Source organism: Lottia gigantea, assembly GCF_000327385.1.
Source record: "Lottia gigantea unplaced genomic scaffold LOTGIsca_73, whole genome shotgun sequence".
In the NCBI taxonomy this organism is placed as follows: Eukaryota; Metazoa; Mollusca; class Gastropoda; family Lottiidae; genus Lottia; species Lottia gigantea.
In genome coordinates this window covers 324,043-348,962 of record NW_008710453.1, presented here as the reverse complement: position 1 = coordinate 348,962, position 24,920 = coordinate 324,043, and the positions used below count along the sequence as shown (strand labels likewise).

Genomic DNA, 24,920 nt, shown 5'->3' with positions numbered 1-24,920 from the left:
ACAAATCATGATAGTTTTGCACCAAGTTTTAATAATTTAATAAATATGTGATTTTTGAAAAGTAAAATGTGCCTTTAATAAAGTGGAGTGAACAAATCATGACAAAACATCTCGTGGAGAACATGAACCGCACGTGCAGTTTGCTACCCCTGTGTTTCTCAAAATGCAGTATCTTTTATCATTTCTATTGGTTTAATTCTCTCATTCAAAATCGATCTTTACTCACACAAAGGGACATATGGCACGTAGACGCTTATCTGATGCCACAAGATGGAAAATAATCGGTATGCACAATGCCGGAATGTCTTACAGTGCAATTGGACGGAATCTGTTATTAGTCGTCTGGTCAATAAACATCTTCAAACTGGCGCTGTGAAGGATCGACCCAGATCAGGAAGAACCCCAGTGACCTCACAGAGAGAAGACAGGGACCTTCAGCGCCTTGTTCGTCGAGAACCCTTTGCAACGAGTACTCGTCTGAAAAGCCTATGGCTACCAAATCGTCGTTTCAGTCTAAGAGCGCTCAGAAATCGGTTGAGAAGCACAGGAATGAAAGCCAGGAGGGTAATTAAACGCCCTTTGTTGACAGATCGCCACAAGGCAGCACGTTTAGCCTGGTGTATTGCTCGTCAGAACTGGAACATGAGGTCTTGGAGACGTGTTCATTGGTCAGATGAAAGTCGGTTCCTGCTCCATGTAACAGATGGCAGAACTAGAGTGTGGAAGTACCAAAACACAACCTACACTCCTAAGAACATCAGACCAACAGTTCCATATGGTGGGGGGTCCGTCATAATATGGGGGTGTATCTCCCATGACTGCAAGTTGGATTTGGTCACCATCAGGGGTAACTTGACAGGACAACAGTACATCCGTGACGTGTTGCAACCGATTGTGGTTCCTCATTTTGATAACCACACACTTGCGAGTCGACCACAATTCATGGACGATAATGCTAGACCACATCCTTCACGAGCAGTCAACGATTTTATGAGGACCAGTGCAATTACAACTTTACCATGGCCTGCTATATGAGTCAGGATTTAAATCCAATAGAACATGTTTGGAATTTCATTGGGCGATGAGTACGAGCACGTGAACCTCCTGTTCCAACTCTTCGGCAACTGGAAGCAGCACTGCATCAAGAATGGCGACAATTAACATTAGAAGAGGTTCGACGATTCATTGGAAACATGAGAAACAGGGTACATTGTGTCATTCAAGTACACGGAGGTTACACACGTTATTGATGTTTTGAACTTTTAAGGTCAAAATGATAATGATAATGAACATTTCCAGTGCAAATTGTAACCCTTAAAAAAATGAGTACCTCTCTGCCAATGTCATTTCCAATATTAAATCTCATCTAATCAGACGTTAGTTGTTACAGCCTACACCAATCTAAAAGATTTTAAGAGAGAAAACTTTTCATTATAATGATTTGATTTTTATTCTTATGCATAATATAAAAGTATGCACCCATCATTGTCTAATGAAATATCTTAATATTCCAGTGACGAATGTTTTTGTACCTGCAAAATAAACATAGGTCATTTGATCCAGCGCTCAGGGATGAAATATCGTTCAGTAAACCAAGAAAAAATTATTTTACTGTAGAATGTAAAGAAAATGTTTACCAATTACATTATAAATGACACAAAATCTTTCGGTTAACCAATCGCTTTTACCGACGGCCGAAGTCTTTATCGTCTTTTACCGACTGATTCCTCGTTTTACAGACAAGTTCAGTAAAATCAAGATCTTTTAAGTTATTCGGAAATGTTGCATACAACTTGTCGACTTATTGCTTGGTTCAACTGAAACATTTTTACGGTTAAAACTTTTAATGTAGATGAACAATTTACGGATAGATAACATCAAATACACAAGGTTTTGTCTGAGAAATGTTTTGCCATGGAATTTATAGAAGACTATTGCTCAGTCTACAAAGATTGTACCACAACCCTATGACCATCATGCTATCTGCAAATAGATAGCCTTCTTATCCACTATTGCTCGTGTTTCCCAACCATATGTTGACCCCGGTATTGTCAGCAAACAAATTTATTTTTATGGGATAAGAAGGTTTGGTTGGGCTCAGGTTGTACCTGTGGAAGAGAGAAATAACACAGTTAATTTCAATACAAGATCCTTTTTTACACAGTATAAAATACGGAATCCATTTGACAATGTTTACATAACAAGATTATTGAGTATGGAAGTTGGCAAATTGGCAAATTACAGACACTAGTATGAATGACATAATACGTGACCATATTTGGACTCATTAACATTCATGAAAAGCAAGAGGATTTGCCGCCAAAATGGCTTATACATATTAATGAGGGAAATAACCTAAATGTCTTACAAACATGTTCAATTCCATCAAGACAATACATTAACTAAGTTCTCAAATAATTAACACTGCCAACACTTATTCTTATTATAAACATAAACATGGATGACTAATGCACATTTTGATACATAATTACAGTGGTGTAACCTATTTTCGTGGATATAAGGATTCAACACCGAATTTCGTCAAAGTTAAAAAAACGAAAAAAAAAATTTATGTCTCAGATGTTTCCTCAGATATTCTACAAAATAATTAAAATTGGTTTATTTCGATTTTCTTTATGAATCCTTCACTTTGACCCATATTTCATGAGCAACCAACTCGGCAACGGCGGGAGAATGCGTCACCTATTTTCGTGTACATTGTTTGATCTATAAATAAGTCTAGAAAAACACGTTGTATTGATACCGGGTGGTATAATTAACTTCTCTTAGTATTTATCTTTAATATCAATTCATTATAACTAGTGACAATTCCTTCAAAGAACCACGATTTTAAAAAAAAATAGTGACTGACAAAATAAGATACGTAGCGTGATTTATGTCACTGAAACAACATAAGAATATGGTCCACTTTGTGTTCCATAAAAATTTTCTGCTGACACAGAATCCGCTAGTTGATCACGTGACTTCATTCGTTGGAATATATTCTAGCAGACGACACTTGGAATTCCGATTACCGCTTGGGATTATAAGAAATTCGGCCGATAAAAAATGGTGACGTTTGGTAATAAGTGAAATCCGCCATTTTGTATTTGTCAAAGTATACATTAATACATTTTACCTTGCTTGAAACTACTGGATTCATTCTACTAGCTGATATTGTACAGAAAACCCATGTTTATCAAAACAAACTAATGCGGAGGTCGTGCAAGGTCGCTCATGCAAATTATTTATCATTTCCGGAAATCCACGAATAATAGGTTTCCACGAAATTAGGTTACTTGACTGTAATATAAATAAAAATTAAACTTTACTTGTGGAAGAGAGAAATAACACAGTTAATTTCAATACAAGATCTTTTTTTTTACACAGCATAAAATACGGAATGAATCTCCAAAGCAGAAGATTATTACCTTCCTTTACTTAACCATATGCTTCAGACCACAACAGTATACAGAAAATTAAGTACCCCCTAACCTGTACCCGGTTACACATACATTTATATACACAAAGAAAAAAGGTAAGCACATCCTTAAACAAATCATGATAGTTTTGCACCAAGTTTTAATAATTTAATAAATATGTGATTTTTGAAAAGTAAAATGTGCCTTTAATAAAGTGGAGTGAACAAATCATGACAAAACATCTCGTGGAGAACATGAACCGCACGTGCAGTTTGCTACCCCTGTGTTTCTCAAAATGCAGTATCTTTTATCATTTCTATTGGTTTAATTCTCTCATTCAAAATCGATCTTTACTCACACAAAGGGACATATGGCACGTAGACGCTTATCTGATGCCACAAGATGGAAAATAATCGGTATGCACAATGCCGGAATGTCTTACAGTGCAATTGGACGGAATCTGTTATTAGTCGTCTGGTCAATAAACATCTTCAAACTGGCGCTGTGAAGGATCGACCCAGATCAGGAAGAACCCCAGTGACCTCACAGAGAGAAGACAGGGACCTTCAGCGCCTTGTTCGTCGAGAACCCTTTGCAACGAGTACTCGTCTGAAAAGCCTATGGCTACCAAATCGTCGTTTCAGTCTAAGAGCGCTCAGAAATCGGTTGAGAAGCACAGGAATGAAAGCCAGGAGGGTAATTAAACGCCCTTTGTTGACAGATCGCCACAAGGCAGCACGTTTAGCCTGGTGTATTGCTCGTCAGAACTGGAACATGAGGTCTTGGAGACGTGTTCATTGGTCAGATGAAAGTCGGTTCCTGCTCCATGTAACAGATGGCAGAACTAGAGTGTGGAGGTACCAAAACACAACCTACACTCCTAAGAACATCAGACCAACAGTTCCATATGGTGGGGGGTCCGTCATAATATGGGGGTGTATCTCCCATGACTGCAAGTTGGATTTGGTCACCATCAGGGGTAACTTGACAGGACAACAGTACATCCGTGACGTGTTGCAACCGATTGTGGTTCCTCATTTTGATAACCACACACTTGCGAGTCGACCACAATTCATGGACGATAATGCTAGACCACATCCTTCACGAGCAGTCAACGATTTTATGAGGACCAGTGCAATTACAACTTTACCATGGCCTGCTATATGAGTCAGGATTTAAATCCAATAGAACATGTTTGGAATTTCATTGGGCGACGAGTACGAGCACGTGAACCTCCTGTTCCAACTCTTCGGCAACTGGAAGCAGCACTGCATCAAGAATGGCGACAATTAACATTAGAAGAGGTTCGACGATTCATTGGAAACATGAGAAACAGGGTACATTGTGTCATTCAAGTACACGGAGGTTACACACGTTATTGATGTTTTGAACTTTTAAGGTCAAAATGATAATGATAATGAACATTTCCAGTGCAAATTGTAACCCTTAAAAAAATGAGTACCTCTCTGCCAATGTCATTTCCAATATTAAATCTCAAAACAAATCTACCTCAAATGGTCTTCTTTGTTGTTAAATGTGCGATGGATCCGATGCAATTTGAAAAATTTAGTTACCAAGTTCCATTTCCGCTTAGTGCATCATATAATTTTGATTATGATGAAAAAACTGGGATGTGCTTAACTTTTTTCTTTGTGTATATATCTCGAATACAATAGAAGATTGTATTTCGTAAAGCTCTTAAAGCCAAAAATATATAAGAAAAATCCGACCCTCAAAAGTAAAACTTGGCCCCCAAATCTAAGGTATGTAACTCATAATAAAGGATCTGGGTAAGACTTGTTCCTCTTTAAAAAGAACCTGGGAAAGATGTGTTTCTCATATTAAAGAACCTGGGCAAGATGTGTTCCTCATAACAAAGAACCTGGGTAAGATGTGTTCCTCATTATAAAGAACCTGCGTAAGATTTGTTCCTCGTAATAAAGAACCTGGGTAAGACGTTTTCCTCATAATAAAGAACCTGGGTAAGACTTGATCCTCATAATAAAGAACATAGGTAAGATACGTTCCTCATGATAAAGGAACCTGGGTAAGATTTGTTACTAATAATAAAGAACCTGGGTAAGATGTGTTCCTCATGATAAAGAACCTGGGTAAGATGTGTTTCTCATAATAAAGAACCTGGGTAAGACTTGTTCCTCATAATGAAGAACCTGGGTAAGACGTTTTCCTTATAATAAAGAACCTGTTTAAGATTTGTTCCTCATAATAAAGAACCTGGGCAAGACGTGTTCCTCATAATAAAAAACCTGGGTAAGATGTGTTCCTCATAATAAAGAACCTGGGTAAGATGTGTTCCTCATAATAAAGAACCTGGGTAAGATGTGTTCCTCATAACAAAGAACCTGGGTAAGATGTGTTCCTCATGATAAAGAACCTGGGTAAGACTTGGAGTAAAATCAACCTGTGACATCAAAGAGATTTGCTGCCATAGGTATAAAAGCATGGAATTTGAACTATTGGTTTCGTTAAATTGCCTGCAAAAAATGAAAGTATCAAATATCGACTTTGTTATCGCGTTTTAATTAGTTCTGTTATGGTCTACTACAAAGTAGATCTTTTCCCTTGTGGTTTTAATTAATCAAGCTTTACCAATGAGACCTAGGAATAATAAATAACTGCGGTGAGACTCAGTGCAACATAACTTTTAAGAAATATGAACAAAAGAATTCGTGTCTATACACAACAAGTAACTAAAACGAAAATCGATAAAAGTTGAATAAATCTAAATACACGAAATTTGTCTTTCAAAGATCCATTAACTTATAATTAAATTTTAATCATGTAATCTATTAGCTTTTTAAAAGCTCTAAAAGTATAATATAAATATTTAAAACATAAGCAGTAAATCTTCCGATACAGGAATTTCACGTCGTAAAATAGTCATATGATAAAGCAAAGATTTTCAGAATCAGCCACCATTTGTTAAACTTGTTTATTTTGGTCAATCTGTTGTCAGCAAAGGAGGTAGTATGCCTTTAATTTTAGTTAAATACAACGTATTTACAATTTCAATTTCCCTGACTTTTGTTGAGCCCTTCCAATATGGTGAACGGTTTTAAACGCGGCACCATCACTTAAAACATCTAAATTAGTAGATTATTAATAGTGAGTAGATTTCAAACACTACTCAGTAGAGTGAACTGTTTTTAAACACAACTCATCACTTAAAACATCTAAATTAGTAGATTATTAATAGTGAGTAGATTTCAAATACTACTCAGTGGGGTGAACCGTTTTAAACGCAACTCATGACTTAAAACATCTGAATTAGTAGATTATTGATAGTGAGTAGATTTCAAACACTACTCAGTAGAGTGAACTGTTTTTAAACACAACTCATGACTTAAAACATCTAAATTAGTAGATTATTAATAGTGAGTAGATTTCAAACACTACTCAGTAGAGTAAACTTTTTTTAAACACAACTCATCACTTAAAACATCTAAATTAGTAGATTATTAATAGTGAGTAGATTTCAAACACTACTCAGTAGAGTGAACTGTTTTTAAACACAACTCATCACTTAAAACATCTAAATTAGTAGATTATTAATAGTGAGTAGATTTCAAACACTACTCAGTAGAGTGAACTGTTTTTAAACACAACTCATCACTTAAAATATCTAAATTAGTAGATTACTGATAGTGAGTAAACACTACTCAGTAGAGTAAACTGTTTTAAACATAACCCATCACTTAAAACATCGAAATTAGTAGATTATTGATAGTGAGTAGATTTCAAACACTACTCAGTAGGGTGAACTGTTTTAAACACAACTCATCACTTAAAACATCGAAATTAGTAGATTATTAATAGTGAGTAGATTTCAAACACTACTCAGCAGGGTGAACTGTTTTAAACACAACTCATCACTTAAAACATCTAAATTAGTAGATTATTGATAGTGAGTAGATTTCAAACACTACTCAGTAGGGTGAACTGTTTTAAACACAACCCATTACTTAAAACATCTAAATTAGTAGATTATTAATAGTGAGTAGATTTCAAACACTACTCAGTAGAGTGAACTGTTTTTAAACACAACTCATCACTTAAAACATCTAAATTAGTAGATTATTAATAGTGAGTAGATTTCAAACACTACTCAGTAGAGTGAACTGTTTTTAAACACAACTCATCACTTAAAATATCTAAATTAGTAGATTACTGATAGTGAGTAAACACTACTCAGTAGAGTAAACTGTTTTAAACATAACCCATCACTTAAAACATCGAAATTAGTAGATTATTGATAGTGAGTAGATTTCAAACACTACTCAGTAGGGTGAACTGTTTTAAACACAACTCATCACTTAAAACATCGAAATTAGTAGATTATTGATAGTGAGTAGATTTCAAACACTACTCAGTAGGGTGAACTGTTTTAAACACAACCCATCACTTAAAACATCTAAATTAGTAGATTAGTAGTGAGTAGATTTCAAACACTACTCAGTAGAGTGAACTGTTTTAAACACAACCCATCACTTAAAACATCTAAATTAGTAGATTATTAATAGTGAGTAGATTTCAAACACTACTCAGTAGAGTGAACTGTTTTTAAACACAACTCATCACTTAAAATATCTAAATTAGTAGATTACTGATAGTGAGTAAACACTACTCAGTAGAGTAAACTGTTTTAAACATAACCCATCACTTAAAACATCGAAATTAGTAGATTATTGATAGTGAGTAGATTTCAAACACTACTCAGTAGGGTGAACTGTTTTAAACACAACTCATCACTTAAAACATCGAAATTAGTAGATTATTGATAGTGAGTAGATTTCAAACACTACTCAGTAGGGTGAACTGTTTTAAACACAACCCATCACTTAAAACATCTAAATTAGTAGATTAGTAGTGAGTAGATTTCAAACACTACTCAGTAGAGTAAACTGTTTTTAAACACAACTCATCACTTAAAATATCTAAATTAGTAGATTATTAATAGTGAGTAGATTTCAACTGTTTTGTATTTACAGTGTATTTACACGAGTATTATCTTAATTACATCAATTTGGGGAATATGCATTTTTTGTTGGAACTTCGCAAATATATGTATGATCTAGAGAACACCTTACATCATTGTAACCAGCTCTACTTTCAATCAGGCAATGTTCCCGACCATTAGAATCATTTGGTTCGTTTGGACGGAACAGGGTGCTTTTTACTGGTTCACCATTTAACCATTTCCATACACCCTCTTCGTCTAAATCTGAAGCACCAAGGAAGACTTTATCTATATCTATATCTAGAAGAAAATATATTATATTAACTTTCATCTTCAAGATCCGACATTTGTTCATGAACATCATCTTTCAAATATTCTTGAATGAAGATCTTGATCAAGTTGAATCTTCTTAATATAATATCTATAGAACGGTGTACATTAACAGATATGTCTTATCATGTAACCCGAAAGTCAAACAGCTGTGAACAAACTTATTTACAAGTCTGTTATTAATAAAATATAAATTAGAATGAAAACAGGATCGTAGAATTGTGGTTTTATACAAAACACAGATCAGGGTTGTAACTCAAGAAAGTTTCAGTAAAGCTTTTTTTTTAAATCAATATTTATTTCTTATGTTCATTCTAATATACAACAATGATCAAGGGATCTAGAAACCTGGAAACAAGCATATTGCTCATATAAATCCATTTCTAAAACAAAACTGTACAATAAATAGTGACACATACAAATAGACAATCAGAAACAAACACATAAACAAATACAACAATAGATGATAATATTGAAATAGAAATACATGTATAACAGTCACAAGACAGATAATATAAATATTTACATAAGCACATAAAAGATAGATAGATAGATAGATAGATAGATAGATAGACAGTCCAGGTTCGACCTCACCCCCATAACCCTAATATGCTCCCGGACTTAATAGCGACAGCCCCCCCTAACGCCACATAAGGACTTAACCACTAAAGAGTGACTACAATAAGTGGGACTTCGGGTTTATAAGGTGACATGGACTTGTCAAATACACTTGGATATGGATAATGCAATGAAAACAGTTGTTGCTGAAAATAACTCAACTGAACCACATTAAGAACAGCCAGTATAGGATATGAAAACAACTAAACTAAACCAGTATAAGAACAACCAGTATAAGAACAACCAGAATAGGATATGAAAATAACTCAACCAAACCAGTATAGGAACACCAGTATAAGAACAACCAGTATAGGATATGAAAATAACTCAACCAAACCAGTATAAGAACAGCCGGTATAAGAACAACCAGTATAGGATATGAAAATAACTCAACCAAACCACATTAAGAACAGCCAGTTATGAGATGTGAAAATAACTCAACCAAACCACATTAAGAACAGCCAGTTATAAGATATGAAAACAACTCAACTAAACCAGTATAAGATATTAAAGAGTAACTAATTTAAACTCAACTAAACCTGTATAAGATATTAAAGTAACTCATTTAAACTCAACTAAACCTGTATAAGATATTAAAGTAGCTCATTTAAACTCAACTAAACCTGTATAAGATATTAAAGTAACTCATTTAAACTCAACTAAACCTGTATAAGATATTAAAATAACTCAACTAAACCAGTAAAAGAACAACCAGTATAAGAACACCAGAATAAGAACAACCAGTATAGGTTATGAAAATGGCTTCAGTAAAGCTGACAATATGTTGCATAGCTCCATAGGAAATATGTCCGTTATTGCATACTTCATGTCTAATAAATCTCCAATAGCCCGATTAGGATTTGAAAAGTAAGACGTAAAACTCATTTATTTTGTTAATTCCTAAATTAATATTACCTGCTTTAAGATTTGTTAATACGTCTCTCTTTGCCTGGGTATCCGCTATAAACAAATGACCATTATCTTTTTCACATTCAGCTTGAGCGCTGGTCCATGATAATTCCGTTTTGTGAATTTTACTGCATATATTACTAGTAGTATCCTCCATATAACCAAGATCTGTTCTACATTTATCTAAAATACAGAACAGTTGTCACCATGAAAATTGTGCTTTGTGTCTTATGGCCTTAAATTCCAACCTTGTGGACCAATTTTTGTAAGAGACTTATAGATGTATTCTGGTAACCGAAGTCGTTAGAGTTCTTATTGACCCTAACCGAAGTTCGAATCATTGTGGACACAATCATACTTTCAAGTTTTAAGCTTGAGCTTGAGCTTGTGTTTGAGTGTACGTACACATATAATCGCAGCCTAACAAGTGTAGAAGTATCGTTCAGTGATATGTAAAGATTAAGCTTCTGAAAACTCCTGCAACCAATATTTAGATTAACTAGAACTAGATCATAACACTTAGTGGCTGGATATGTTTACTTATTCAATATTGAGACGCCGAGAATTTTTCTGGAAACACGAGAATTCGACTTTTACTTTAGAAAAGTAATAAATAAGCGATCAACATCTGACAAAAGCATAGAGCAGAGGTCACTATCTTTTTGTGGGGGCTACTATACACAAATTACTTTTTGGCTTTGCGATGGTTTGCGAACTATTGGCGAAGAAAAAAGTTGACAGTATATATACTGATATACGCAGAAAGTTTGTCGTATTTCTGCATTGATCGTAGTAAGAAGTAGTGTAATCGAGTGTCCGAGGGAATTGTGAATGTGCCAATTGTTCGAAATTTGGAGGTTTACATCCTCAGTGTTGGGCATCACAAACGTTTCTTCTTGTAATTCCCTGTATCTGGCACACTTCTCTGAATGTGTAAGGAAGGCTGTGGGTTGTGATATAAATTCCAAGTGACCAGATGACGCAAAGTTATAGCCAACTTGATACCTGGAATTTGAGGAACACAGAAATTTGTAGTGATCTTTGTAAGTGTGGGAGAAAGTCAGTCTTTAAGCTGATGAAACATCTCTTGAGGCATCCTCAGTAAACCAATAAATATTTTATCAGTAACCAATTTTATTGGTTACTGATAAAATATTTTTAAGTGTCAGGTGGGAGTCAATCACGTGACATGGGGAATATTGGTTCAGGTTGCCTGACGATGTAGTATGATAGATTCATCTCGACCACTGAGCCAATATCGGTGGCAGAATTATCACCCATCCTTTGATATTCATTGTTTACAACTATTATACTTTGTTTTATTTTATCATGTTTATTTGTCATTTGTATAATAAATGACCAATTCAATTTCAATACTGTCTTGATGCTAAGATGCTAAGCCAGTATCCAGCTGAGCAACTGTAAAAATCTCCCATTGCCTACCACTGCAACTCTACAATTAAATTTTGATAGTAACTTAAGAATGTTTGATGAAGGTTCGCAGTGCAAGTTTGCCGACTTTCTGTAAGCATTCTGCGAACCTTCGTCAAACATTCTTTCCCGCTCTTGCCTATCGCCATCCTTCGATACTTCCGTAAAAACTTCAATTGAATAATTATACATTGTTACCTTCAAGTTGCCAATAATATACCACCCTACCATTACTTCCTGTAACTGAGTTTTGTCCAGCATAAGCCCTCTGTTTATACAACACACACATCATTGAGTTGACTTTAATTCCAACAGATTTACAATGGGTATCATCTCTACAATTTTCAAGGCATTCCTTCACAGTTTCCACTTCTTTTTCCTTGTAAGAATTGTCTAGCAGTTTTTTTGTATAAGCTATCTTCATGTACACAAGGTCAGAACATACGTTACCACAAACATAACTGATAATAACCAAGAGCAGCAGAAGTAATATACCTTCCATGATTCGCTCACTAATAATATATCCCACCTATACTGGTTAGACTTTTCAGCGAATTAGCTTAAATCATATTTGCCATTTTCAAAAGATCGATAAAACTTTATTCTGAAAATTGGTCGATATATTTGATAATAGAGATAAATGCATTTTTAATAGATGTCAATGAAGCAAAAATATTTTTGAAAAGCACTTCGTGGTAGGCATTGGAGTGTAATCTACATTTCGACATCCAACCCTTTGAAAATGACATGAAATGAATGGAGTTTTACGTCATACTTTACAAACAATGTACAAACAAATATACATAACACAAAAATGAGCATAAAGCTTATTATATAAGATCATGCAGACCTGAAAGAGATCCACAAGAGGTCAGGTAGCACTTCTGGCGCTGTATATGGCAATATGTGCCGTTCTCACAGAGCGCCTTCGAAGATCGTCGCTTAGTGGAACGGGGGTAAGCTTTAACGTTCGGTTAAAACGTTGCTTCCAGATGAAAAACTTTGCACCACTCTTTTCGATATCATTTCCTATCATTTCAATATCATTATGCCAACAATGCATTAAGGTTTTTCGATTCTTGTGCTTGACACAACTAACAATATTTACCCACAAATCACTTTTAATGTGGACTGAAGAGGAACAGTTTACCAATTACCAATCATAATTGACACAAGGTTTTCACTCTTTCTGTTAACCAATCGGTTTTACCGACGGCCTAAGCCTTTATCGTCTTTCATCGACTGATTCCTCGTTTTACAGACAAGTTCAGTAATATCAAGATCTTTTAAGTTATTTGGAAATGTTGCATACAACTTGTCGACTTATTGCTTGGTTCAACTGAAACATTTTTAGAGACAATAACTTTTATTGTAGACGAACAATTTAAGACTAAAGGTTTTGTCTGAGAAATGTTTTGCCATGGAAGTTATAGAAGACTATTGCTCGGTCTACAAAGATTGTACCACAACCCTATGACCATCATGCTATCTGCAAATAGATAGCCTTCTTATCCACTATTGCCCGTGTTATACAATGGAAGACAGTATTTCTTAAAGCTCTAGAAGCCAAAATCATATAGGAAAAATCTTTCCATCAAATCTAAGATATGTACCTCATAATATAGGGCATGGGTAAGATGTGTTCCTCATAATAAAGAACCTGAGTAAGATGTGTTCCTCATAACAAAGAACTTGGGTAAGATGTGTTCCTCATAATAAAGAACCTGGGTAAGATGTGTTCCTCATAATAAAGAACCTGGGTAAGATGTGTTCCTCATAATAAAGAACCTGGGTAAGATGGGTTCCTCAAAATAAAGAACCTGGGTAAGACTTGTTCCTCAAAAAATAGAACCCGGGTAAGACTTTCTCGGAATAAAAAAAAACTGGGTAAGATTTGTTCTTCAGAATAAAGAACCTGGGTAAAACTTGGTTCTCAAAATAAAGAAACTGGATAAGATGTGTTCCAAAGACTAAAGAACCTGGGTAAGATGTGTTCCTCAGAATAAAGAGCCTGGTTAAGACTTGTTTCTCAAAATAAAGAAATTGGATAGGATGTGTTCCAAAGACTAAAGAACCTGGGTAAGATGTGTTCCTCAGGATAAAGAACCTGGGTAAGACTTGTTTCTCAAAATAAAGAAACTGGATAAGATGTGTTCCAAAGAATAAAGAACCTGGGTAAGACTTGTTCCTCAAAAAATAGAACCTGGGTAAGACTTGTTCCTCAAAAAATAGAACCTGGGTAAGATGTGTTCCAAAGAATAAAGAACCTGGGTAAGATGCGTTCCTCAAAATAAAGAACCTGGGTAAGACTTGTTTCTCAAAGTAAAGAAACTGGATAAGATGTTCCAAAGAATAAAGAACCTGGGTAAGACTTGTTCCTCAAAATAAAGAACCTGTGTAAGATGTGTTCCAAAGAATAAAGAACCTGGGTAAGACTTGTTCCTCAGAATAAAGAACATGCCTCAAGTTGGGAGGTCATCAATGGATTGGAATCAACCTGTGATATCAAAGAGATTCACTGTCATAGGTATATAAGCATGAATTTGAACTGTTCGAATTTCAGACTTGTTTCAATAAGGCTCATTGGTTTCGTTAAATTGCCTGCAACAAACGAATGCTCGAAAGTATCAAATATCGACTTTGTTATCGCGTTTTAATTAATTCTGTTTTGGTCTACTGCAAAGTAGATCTTTTCCCTTGTGGTTTTAATTAATCAAGCTTTACCAATGAGACCTAGGAATAATAAATAACTGCGGTGAGACTCAGTGCAACATAACTTTTAAGAAATATGAATAAAAGAATTCGTGTCTATACACAACAAGTAACTAAAACGAAAATCGATAAAAGTTGAATAAATCTAAATACACGATATTTGTCTTTCAAAGATCCATTAACTTATAATTAAATTTTAATCATGTAATCTATTAGCTTTTTAAAAGCTCTAAAAGTATAATATAACTATTTAAAACATAAGCAGTAAATCTTCCGGAACAGTAATTTCACCTCGTAAAATAGTCAAATGAAAAATAAAAAATTTTCAGAATCATCCACCATTTGTTAAATCTGTGGTCATACAAAGAGGTAGTATACCTTTAGCCTTTGTTAAATACAACGTTTTTATACATTTCAATTTCCATGTCTTTTGTTAAGCACTTCCAATATGGTGAACTGTCACTTAAAACATCTAAATTAGTAGATTATTGATAGTGAGTAGATTTCAAACACTACTCAGTAGAGTAAACTGTTTTAAACACAACACATCACTTAAAACAACTAAATTAGTAGATTATTAATAGCGAGTAGATTTCAAATACTACTCAGTAGAGTGAACTGTTTTTAAACACAACCCATCGCTTAAAACATCTAAATTAGTAGATTATTAATAGTGAGTAGATTTCAAACACTACTCAGTAGAGTGAACTGTATTAAAACACAACTCATCACTTAAAACATCTAAATTAGTAGATTATTGATAGTGAGTAAATTTCAAACACTACTCAGTAGAGTGAACTGTTTTTAAACACAACCCATCACTTAAAACATCTAAATTAGTAGATTATTAATAGTGAGTAGATTTCAAACACTACTCAGTGGGGTGAACTGTTTTTTAACACAACTCATCACTTAAAACATCTAAATTAGTAGATTATTAATAGTGAGTAGATTTCAAACACTACTCAGTAGAGTGAACTGTTTTTAAACACAACCCATCACTTAAAACATCGAAATTAGTAGATTATTGATAGTGAGTAGATTTCAAACACTACTTAGTAGAGTGAACTGTTTTTAAACACAACTCATCACTTAAAACATCTAAATTAGTAGATTATTGATAGTGAGTAAATTTCAAACACTATTCAGTAGAGTGAACAACTTTTTTAACACAACTCATCACTTAAAACATCTAAATTAGTAGATTATTGATAGTGAGTAGATTTCAAACACTACTCAGTAGAGTGAACTGTTTTTTAACACAACTCATCACTTAAAACATCTAAATTAGTAGATTATTAACTGTTTGGGTGAACAACTCATCACTTAAAGCCCAACGCAGACGAGGAACATGTCTGTCGACGAACAAAAACATCGAACAAATATATTTGTTTTCCGTTATCCGCAGACGACAAACATAATTCCGCAGACGACGAACATTTAGCTCGAACAATAGGCCTACGCCAGTGCCACGGAAAATCACATGACCTCAAAATGGCGACGTCCAGAAGAAAATGTAAAAAATGAAATGAATGGAGTTTTACGTCCTACTCTTCTGCACCTTGTGGGCTAATGAAGACGGGCAACGCCATGCAGGGTGCCATGAGGGAAATTTTGCCAGGACAGCGGCATTAGCCTGCTCTTTTTCGATTTCCAACTGTCGAGGGATCTTCAACATGCACAGCCTGTAGCACACGAGGCCTCGGTTTATTGTCCCATCCGGACGACTAGACGCTTTTTCCATGTCAGCCTCTCTTACCTGCATCACTGACAGGGGGAAACCGGGTTGAAAAATCCTATGCCGGGATTGAACCCTGGACCTTCAGGTTAGCGAGCAAGAGTCTAACTCACTGAGCCACCGCGGCTCCCCAAAGAAAATGTAAAATTGCGTTAGCTATTTTATTAATTTTAAAAAGACGCCAACGTAGACGGCGAAATAGGAGCATTTGGGTCCGTACCTGGATTCAACGTCGTAAAGAGCAGGGTGTGTTCGGCAACCTTGTACAGGAGCTGTCGGCTGACGACCCAGCAATGTATCAGCGATATTTCCGGGTTGACAAAGATGGGTTCAACACAATATTGAGGCAGATTGCGACCACATATCTTCTAAAATCTGCTCCATCTCCACAGTCCAAAATTTTGTGTTGGTGGATTCACTGGACGTCGCCGTTTTGAGTGTCATGTGGTCTGGCTTCGATCACTGATTGGTCTTTCGTCGATGAATGTTCGGCGCTAATGTTCGTCGTTAACGCTGCTGTTCGTGTTTCTGTAATCCGCAGACGGTGAAAAAAATGATCGAAACAAAATTTATACGATTGTTCGCTTAAAATGTTCCTCGTCTTCGTTAAGCATCTAAATTAGTAGATTTACAGTGTATTTACACGAGTATGATACAATATTCTTTTAGATTATCTTAACTACATCAATTTGGGCAATATGCCTTTTTTGTTGGAACTTCGCAAATATATTTAAAATTTCGAGAACACTTTTCATCATTGTAACCAGTGCTTCTTGCACTCATGCAATTTTCATGACCATTAAAATTATTTGGCTCGTTTGGACTGAACAGGGTGCGATTTACTGGTTCGCCATTTAGCCATTTCCATACACCCTCTTCGTCTAAATCTGAAGCACCAAGGAAGACTGCCCCTATATATAAGAAATTATATTATATTTACTTTCACCTTCAAGATCTTCTTAATATAATTTCTTTAGAACGGTGTTCATTAACAGATATGTCTCATCGTGTAACCCGAAACTCAAGCAACTGTGATCAAACTTATTTACAAGTCTGTTATTAATAAAATATAAATTAGAATGAAAACAGGATCGTAGAATTGTGGTTTTATACAAAACACAGATCAGGGTTGTAACTTAAGAAAGTTTCAGTAAAGCTGACTATATGTTGCATTATAGCTCCGTAGGAAATATATTATGTCCGTTATTGCATACTTCAAGTCTCCAATAGCCCAATTTGGATGTGAAAAGTAAGAAGTAAAACTCATCCATTCAGTTAATCCCAAAAGTATTATTACCTGTTCGAACCTTTATTGATATGTCTCTCTTTGCCTGGGTATCCGCTATAAACAATTGGCCATTATCTTTTTCACATTCAGCTTGAGCGCTGGTCCATGATAATTTCGTTTCGTGAATTTTACTGCATATATTACTAGTAGGATCCTCCATATAACCAAGATCTGTTGGACATTTTATCTAAAATACAGGACAGTTGCCGCCATGAGAGTTGTGCTTTCTGTCTTATGGCCTTAGTTTCCAACCCTGTGGACCAGTTTTTGTAAGAGACATATAGATGTATTCTGGTAACCCAATGTACCTGTTGGCTATATCTGAAGCTGGAAGCCACGTGTTACGGTTGTCTGTGACTATAAAGCTGCGACTACATATGTAAGCAAACAAGTGTAAGTTAACAAGTGTAGAGGTATTCGTAAGCGATACGCTTCTGAAAAATCCTGTAACCAATATGTAGATTAACTAGATCATTTCGTGGCTGGAGATGTTTACTTATACAATGTTGAGAAGCCGAGAATTTTTCTGCAAACAAAACGTAGCAAACTCAACAATTCGACTTTTGAAACAAAATAAAACCTCAAAAAATCTCGAGTTTAAATAATTTTTTTAACTAAAAAAAATCGAATTTTTAACAAACATATTCGACTTGTTAAGGCCACAGTCCCACTGGGCGAAGGAAAAAGTTCGCCGTGCTCCTGCGATGTGCAATGCAAAAGCATTTGCGAACGCAGAACGTCGGCAAATGTTTGCCGATATCTGGGCGGACCGTTTGTGACAATATTTCATCTCGGCGACGTAACGGGTCAGGGGTAGGGATGTTCAGGTCCTGTGCCTTGAGTGTATAAGCGTTAAAGACAGCAGTCGCTTGTAGATCCACCAGCACCATTACTGTACCACAGAAACTTGCACTCAGCATCTACAAACCCAGTGGGATGATAGAAAAGAATCTCTTATAGCTGTGGTACAGAGTTTTTGAATCTTTGCGTGCCCGGAGAGCGACATGCTTGCCCATCGAGTGCATTGTGAATGTGCCAATTGTCACAAATTTGAAGGCCACATTTCTACAACCATCCCCAGTGTTGGGCATCACAATCTTTTCTTCTTGAAATTCCCGTACCTGGCGCACTTCTCTCACTAGGTTGGGCATGTTGATGTGTGATCTGCATGAGTAAACAAAGCTGTTATATAAATACCAGTGGCTAAATGACGCAAAGTTATAGCCAACTTGATACCTGGAATTTTGGGAACACAGAAATTTGTAGTGACCTTTGTAAGTCTGGGAGAAAGTCAGACTTTAAGCTGATGAAACATCACTTGAAGCATCCTCAGTAAACCAATAAAATCTCCTATAGCCTCTCCCTGCAACTTAAATTTTCATAGTAACCAAAGAATGTTTGACGAAGGTTTGCAGAATGCTTTCAACTATTTGGCGAACTTCCACTAACCAGTGCAGAGACTCCTAACGTAGCCGCATATTTCCTGAAAATTATCTCAAACGCTATACAGTATCGGTAAATGTTTGCCGACTTTCTGCGTAGCTTCGCTGGTGCTTTTGCATGTAATTTTGGCGGCAAAACGTCGTCAAGGTATGTCTACAAATTATAATGCAAGCATTGAAATATTTCCCGCTCAAGCGAGACTATCGCCATTCTTCGATACTTCCGTAAAAACTCCAATTGAATAATTATACATTGTTACCTTCAAGTTGCCAATAATATACCACCCTATCATGTAACTGAGTTTTGTCCAGCATAAGCCCTCTGTTTATACAACACACACATCATTGAGTTGACTTTAATTCCAACAGATTTACAATGGGTATCATCTCTACAATTTTCAAGGCATTCCTTCACAGTTTCCACTTCTTTTTCCTTGTAAGAATTGTCCAGCAATTTTTTTGTATAAGTTATCTCCATGTACACAAGGTCCGAACATACGTTACCACAAACATAACTAATAATAACCAAGAGCAGCAGAAGTAATACACCTTCCATGATTCGCTCACTTTTAAAATATGATACTGGTTAATTAAGAGTTTTGAACGCATTAGCTGAATATTTAATTTTAAAACGTGTTTGTTATTTAAAGATCAATAAAATCTATTCTGAAATTGGTCGATATATTTGATAATAGCATTTTAAATGAACGTCTATGAAGCACGCATTATTTTTTTAGAAAAGCCTTTAAGAGGCGTTGGGGTGTAAGCTACATTTTCGACATTTAACCCCTTGAGCAATCATGTAGGCCTATATTCCATGCAATTCTTCTAAGAGGTTGAAAGAGCTGTTATTATATGTCGGCCATTGGAGCAATAAAATATGACTGCTTTTTGCATTAGGCCCTATTCCATGTTAACGTCCAGATGTCTGTGGTTTCTGTTTGTTGTGGAAATGCTTAATCGTTTATGGAAAGAGCTGCTAATATATAGGCCTATGCGTGATAGCTTAACTTTAGTGAAATAGCAAAAATCACAGACGCCTGGCTGCAAATTATATATAATTGAATATCGCTGATGCCAGTGTCTCAAGGTCGATCAAGATAAACCTTCCTTTGGTAAAATTTACAGATACCAAAAAAGTATTAAATATTCCTTACAGGCTTTAATGTTGAGTCTACATAAATTCTTATCCTGTTAACTGAGAAGGGTCAAAATATCGTGGCGAATTATTGACCAACTCCATTTCGATTATTGATTCTTCCTTTTATGTGTTTTTCAAGCTGGTGCATTTCGTAAAACTATTTTGTGAAATATTTGTAGTCTGTGTCTATATTTTCTACTTTCAGTTTGTACTCGCCAGGATACTACAATGAACGCGCGTCTAACAATATCTGACGTGGAGCGAAGTCAATGGCGAGTAATGATGTGATTGACACACATGGCCCAGTTTTATCGAATGTTCAGTCAAATGTGTGTCTAAGAGTAATGGCCAGACACCCAGAACTATGTGTCTTGGTACTGGTCATAGTGATCACAATTTTTGGTCGATATGGGACAAGGTAACACATCGAATATATTCATTCTTTTATACACAACATGTTTGTTTACGATTTAAAATCAGTTGTTAGCATTATTGTGAGTGCCATTGTTCTGTCTCCAATGACAGGTTTTGAACTCTGCGAATGAATTTGACATAAAGTTACGTCATTTCAATGGTTGCCAAACTATAGCTTGAATGTAGTAAGAACTTATGACACAGTTGAAATTATATCCTTTTTATTTTATTTTTATCACATGCATGAAATGACATTGCTGATGTCTCACTTTTTTCCCCTTCAGTTTGCAAACTAAAAGCATTACAGCTCCACCCAAAGATCCCAAAAGATTTTTTCCAACAAATTCACCAGTGATTGATCTACCATATGGAAACTTAGAACCAGTTGTAAATATTTTACATAATGAACAGTTTATATTTGTTATGTATTATGCACCATGGTGTGCCAAATCTATGTCTCTCAGATGGGAATTTCAGAAGGCTGCCAAATTTATGCAAAATCAGGTGAGCATTTTCACATTGTTCTATGCAGAACTGGATGATCCCCACCCTCGTCAAAAAACAAAGCCTATTTGATAAATCCTACCATGGTCTAACATGCAAGTTTACTAGAATAATTATGCTGAACTTAAGATGATGTGTAACAAGATTTTCTAAATTTTTTATATGTATCAGAGACTATGTAACCACAGACGTCTCACTGAAAGTTTGAGTGGTACAAACTGATGCTATTGGTGTCCATGATACACACAAGAAGTTAAGAAAGCCTCTGAAAAAATCTCTTTAATACTTAATCTTACTACGACAGGTATTTTTTATCACATAGTTAGTTTTGCATTTTTGATCATTTCAAGGAAATATGAAGAAATGTTTGCAAATTTACAACTATCTTTAATTGGAACAGAAGCAATAATGTTATATTGAAAATATTTTGTAGGTAAAATTTATTGGTATCAATTGTTGGTGGCCACAAGGATCATGTAGAAAAAGATATAAATTTATGATGTTTCCTGTGCTCTATGCCTATTTCTCTAATTTAGATGGCTATAGATATCTTGGTAAGGTTCATTTCCAGTTCTGAATTAACCGTGGCACTATGGAACTGCCAAAATCGAGTTAGTTGCATTCTCTGTCTTCCTAGATTAGAAAATTTCCAGGGGAAGGCTCCCTCCTCACCGCCCACCTCAACTAGTACCCTCTCAAATCCAAAAGTTGAGCTGAGATGCTTGGATGATCCCCCTGTCAATGAAATCCTGGCTACTCTACTGGAATTTAGAACCTGCAATTTGTATTTCAAGAGTCCTCTTTTAATTGAAGTTTGCCTACTTTGTTTATATATATGACTAAAGATCTAAATTGGAATATTAGCTATCCTGATGATGATTTTATATCCAAAACATGACTGTGAGCTGTATTAAATAAGCTGTCTGTTATGACTTATGATAATCATAGATCATGGTAGATTATAAGGAAAAAATGTGCATCATCTCATGATTATCTTTAGGAATAAACCCAGTCTCATTCATCAAACTTAACTTCCGTTTGTATTTTATTAGTTTCGTTTGGAATGTCTTATAATAGACAGTAAGGTCTAACACTTTCCTTTCATTCTGTTAACCTTGCTTGACGTCTGCTTTAACCAATCACATCGGTGCCCTTTCCTGCTACGGATAATGTGACTGAAACAAAGGTGAATTACAAGGTGTATTAGACTAGCGGACTTGATAAGCTAGTCTAATATGCCTCGAAAGCTGATAGCTAGTGAAATATTCCAAACGAAACTTAATGATATACGAACAGAAGTCAGGTCAAATTTTGATTAGACTGATTCATCTGTTGCAAAAGTTGCATAATATTTTCCATTTATCATAACTGTATCCACTTAAATATGCCAATTAAAAATGCATAAATGGAAATGCTACTGTGAGAACGTTTGTTTGAATAGTGTTTATGTTTTTGTAGGATCATCATCTGCAGAGTATATGGTGAAATTTTTAGAAGATTTAATATATCCATTGTCATTAGTACATTCAGTTAATGAGGTGACAGACCATGTAGCTGAAAATGATGTAAGTTGAATGTAAACAAATTAGCTTATAATCATGTATCAACTAATTGTTTTGAAATACCTGTATAGTTGAATAATATAATTTGTGCATATTCGTGGCTGCTTCAAAACATAAGCTAAAGTCATATTGTCTATGTTGCATAAATGAAATGAAATGAATGGAGTTTTACTCCTAGTATTCTGCACCGTGTGGGCTAATGAAGACAGGCAACACCATGCAGGGTGCAATGAGGGAAATTTTGCCAGGACAGCAGCCTGAGCCTGTTCTTCTTCAATTTCCAACTGCCGAGGGATCTTAAATATTCACAGCCTTTAACACACAGGACCTCGGTTTATTATCCCATCCAAACGACACTTTTCCCATGTCAGCGCCTCTTACCTGCATCACTGACGGGGAAAAACCAGGTTGAAAAAATCCGAAGGTATCATCTCAGCTAGCTTGAAGCTGGCTTTCATTTTACTCAGTGGAAACACAAAAGCCAGCTTTTTCTCGTTTGGCAATAGGGGGCGCAAGGTCAATTGCATTTCTTACTGGTCTTAACGGTAGTCTTGTACACCACAAGTTGTCAATAATATGTGACATTTTGATTGAGGCTGTATTCGCTCGGGAACCAGTTAAACTCAGTGTAAATGCAATGTTAGACCTAGCTCTACTTTACAATTCTCATTGGAAACACAGATGATATCAACTGGACCCAATATTATCCAGCCTTATTGAAGACTAGCTCTACAACAGTGTTTTTTTTTAATTTCAGATGGCTGTATTAGCATATTTTGATTTTAATTCTTCACCCCAGCCTCCTGGCTATCTACAATATTATTATGCTTCTATGAGGAGTGTTGAACACGGTAATTCAAATATTTAGTTTCTTATTCCATTATTATAAAACTGAGAAAGAAACATAGTTCACATTAAACATCTTCTGTTCAACACAGAATGAAATGTTTTATCACATTTTTGATTAAGAGTAAAACATTTTTGATGTATGTGACAGCAATTTTTCAGCAGTTAAAAGACTTTTTTCATGACTTTTTACACCCGAAAACTTAATAAACCACCACATACTGAGACTGATGAATGCTTTGAAAATAAGATAATTTTGATATCTCAAGTTTATCTTGAATATAATTATTAGGTAACTATGGTACCTAAATATACAACAGTTAGACAGTATTTAACTCAATCTTCTTCATTCTGTAAAACTATATTTTGTGCTGATTCTGGTTGTGTTCAGTTGGATTGTAAAACATCGATTTGCACATTCCAATTTTCGATCAGTTGCAATATCAGAGAACTTTAAGTTTTATTGGAATTGCATGTACCATAGATGTCTGAAAATTGGAATGGTGCAAATTGATGCCATCATTCTTCCTAATAGTAATACACATACAAATTTTTACAAATTTTGTTTTGTTTTTTTGTAAGTTGGTGTTTTCCATTGTCTAAATTCATTCTGGTTTTATTGTATATAGATCCCTATCAGATATTGAAATACAGTGTGATATCAACACCAAGTTTAGCAGCAGTTTATTCTTTGAATAATATATCTGAAATAGTCTTGTTGAGGTCAGCTAATACCACTTTGGTAAGTCAAGTTTTTTTACTGAAGACTTTATTGTTTTATTTGAAGCAAAAGATAGGGTAAAGAAATGAATGAAGTTTTACATCCTACTTTTCTGCACCTTATGGGCTAATGAAGAGAGGTAATACCATGCAGTGTACAATGAGGGTAATTTTGTCAAGACAGTGGCATAAGTCTACTCTTTTTGCGATTTCCAACTGTCCAGAGATCTTTTATGTGTACAGCCTGCAGCACATGTGGTCTCGGTTTATTGTCTCATCCGAACGACTATTTTGATAGGGTTAACCTGGTTGATACATACGAATGCCCTATCTTGACCTATTTTGGGATTTAACACTTGACCCAAAAACTATGGAGCAAGAGCCATAATGGAATTTCAGTAACCAAAGTATAAAACTGCAAATCAGAATGGTGCAAATAGAATAGTCCCAATTAACTCAAACAAGGCCATCAGATTTCTTTTGAATTCCTTTTAATGTTTTGAATCTATTTTTGTTTCAGAAATATCCTATTGAAGCTAACTATACAAGTTCTAGTATAGTTAAATGGGTCCTACAGAACAGACAAAAGGTAATAGAATATTTATAAATACCAGTTACATGTATATTTTTTCACACTGTCTGATATTTTTTATAGTAGATTGACTTACATATATAAATATATAAATTGCTGACATGGATTTTGGTCTCAAGCAATTTGATCCCATGGTAAATTGGTCTCAGTTATATGATCAAGGTAATTTGGTCTCAGTTATGTGATCAAGGTAATTTGGTCTCAGTTATATGATCAAGGTAATTTGGTCTCAGTTATATAATCAAGGTAATTTGGTCTCAGTTATCAGTTATA

The 24,920-nt window shown here is 35.2% G+C and overlaps 4 protein-coding genes across 4 annotated transcripts; 1 reads left to right on the top strand and 3 right to left on the bottom strand.

Moving 5' to 3' along the window:
- Window positions 1-8,461: 8,461 nt before the first annotated feature.
- On the bottom strand, window positions 8,462-8,731 carry LOTGIDRAFT_131193 (hypothetical protein; the record flags this gene model as incomplete). The annotated part of the gene is made up of 1 exon (XM_009066071.1): window positions 8,462-8,731. The coding sequence occupies one exon, from the start codon at window positions 8,729-8,731 to the stop codon at window positions 8,462-8,464; it is 270 nt and encodes an 89-aa protein (XP_009064319.1).
- Window positions 8,732-13,494: 4,763 nt separating this feature from the next.
- LOTGIDRAFT_131302 (hypothetical protein) lies at window positions 13,495-14,013 on the bottom strand (the record flags this gene model as incomplete). Its single annotated transcript, XM_009066070.1, has 1 exon — window positions 13,495-14,013. A coding segment is annotated over one exon (519 nt), but the record flags the coding sequence as incomplete, so codon positions are not given.
- A 2,809-nt stretch (window positions 14,014-16,822) lies between these two features.
- On the bottom strand, window positions 16,823-18,577 carry LOTGIDRAFT_168185 (hypothetical protein; the record flags this gene model as incomplete). Its single annotated transcript, XM_009066069.1, has 3 exons — window positions 16,823-17,049; window positions 17,436-17,613; window positions 18,548-18,577. 3 exons carry the CDS (start codon window positions 18,575-18,577, stop codon window positions 16,823-16,825), a joined length of 435 nt encoding a protein of 144 aa, XP_009064317.1.
- A 2,134-nt stretch (window positions 18,578-20,711) lies between these two features.
- LOTGIDRAFT_131152 (hypothetical protein) lies at window positions 20,712-23,357 on the top strand (the record flags this gene model as incomplete). The annotated part of the gene is made up of 4 exons (XM_009066068.1): window positions 20,712-20,927; window positions 21,361-21,481; window positions 22,386-22,492; window positions 23,247-23,357. Coding segments are annotated over 4 exons (555 nt in total), but the record flags the coding sequence as incomplete, so codon positions are not given.
- Window positions 23,358-24,920: the final 1,563 nt, after the last annotated feature.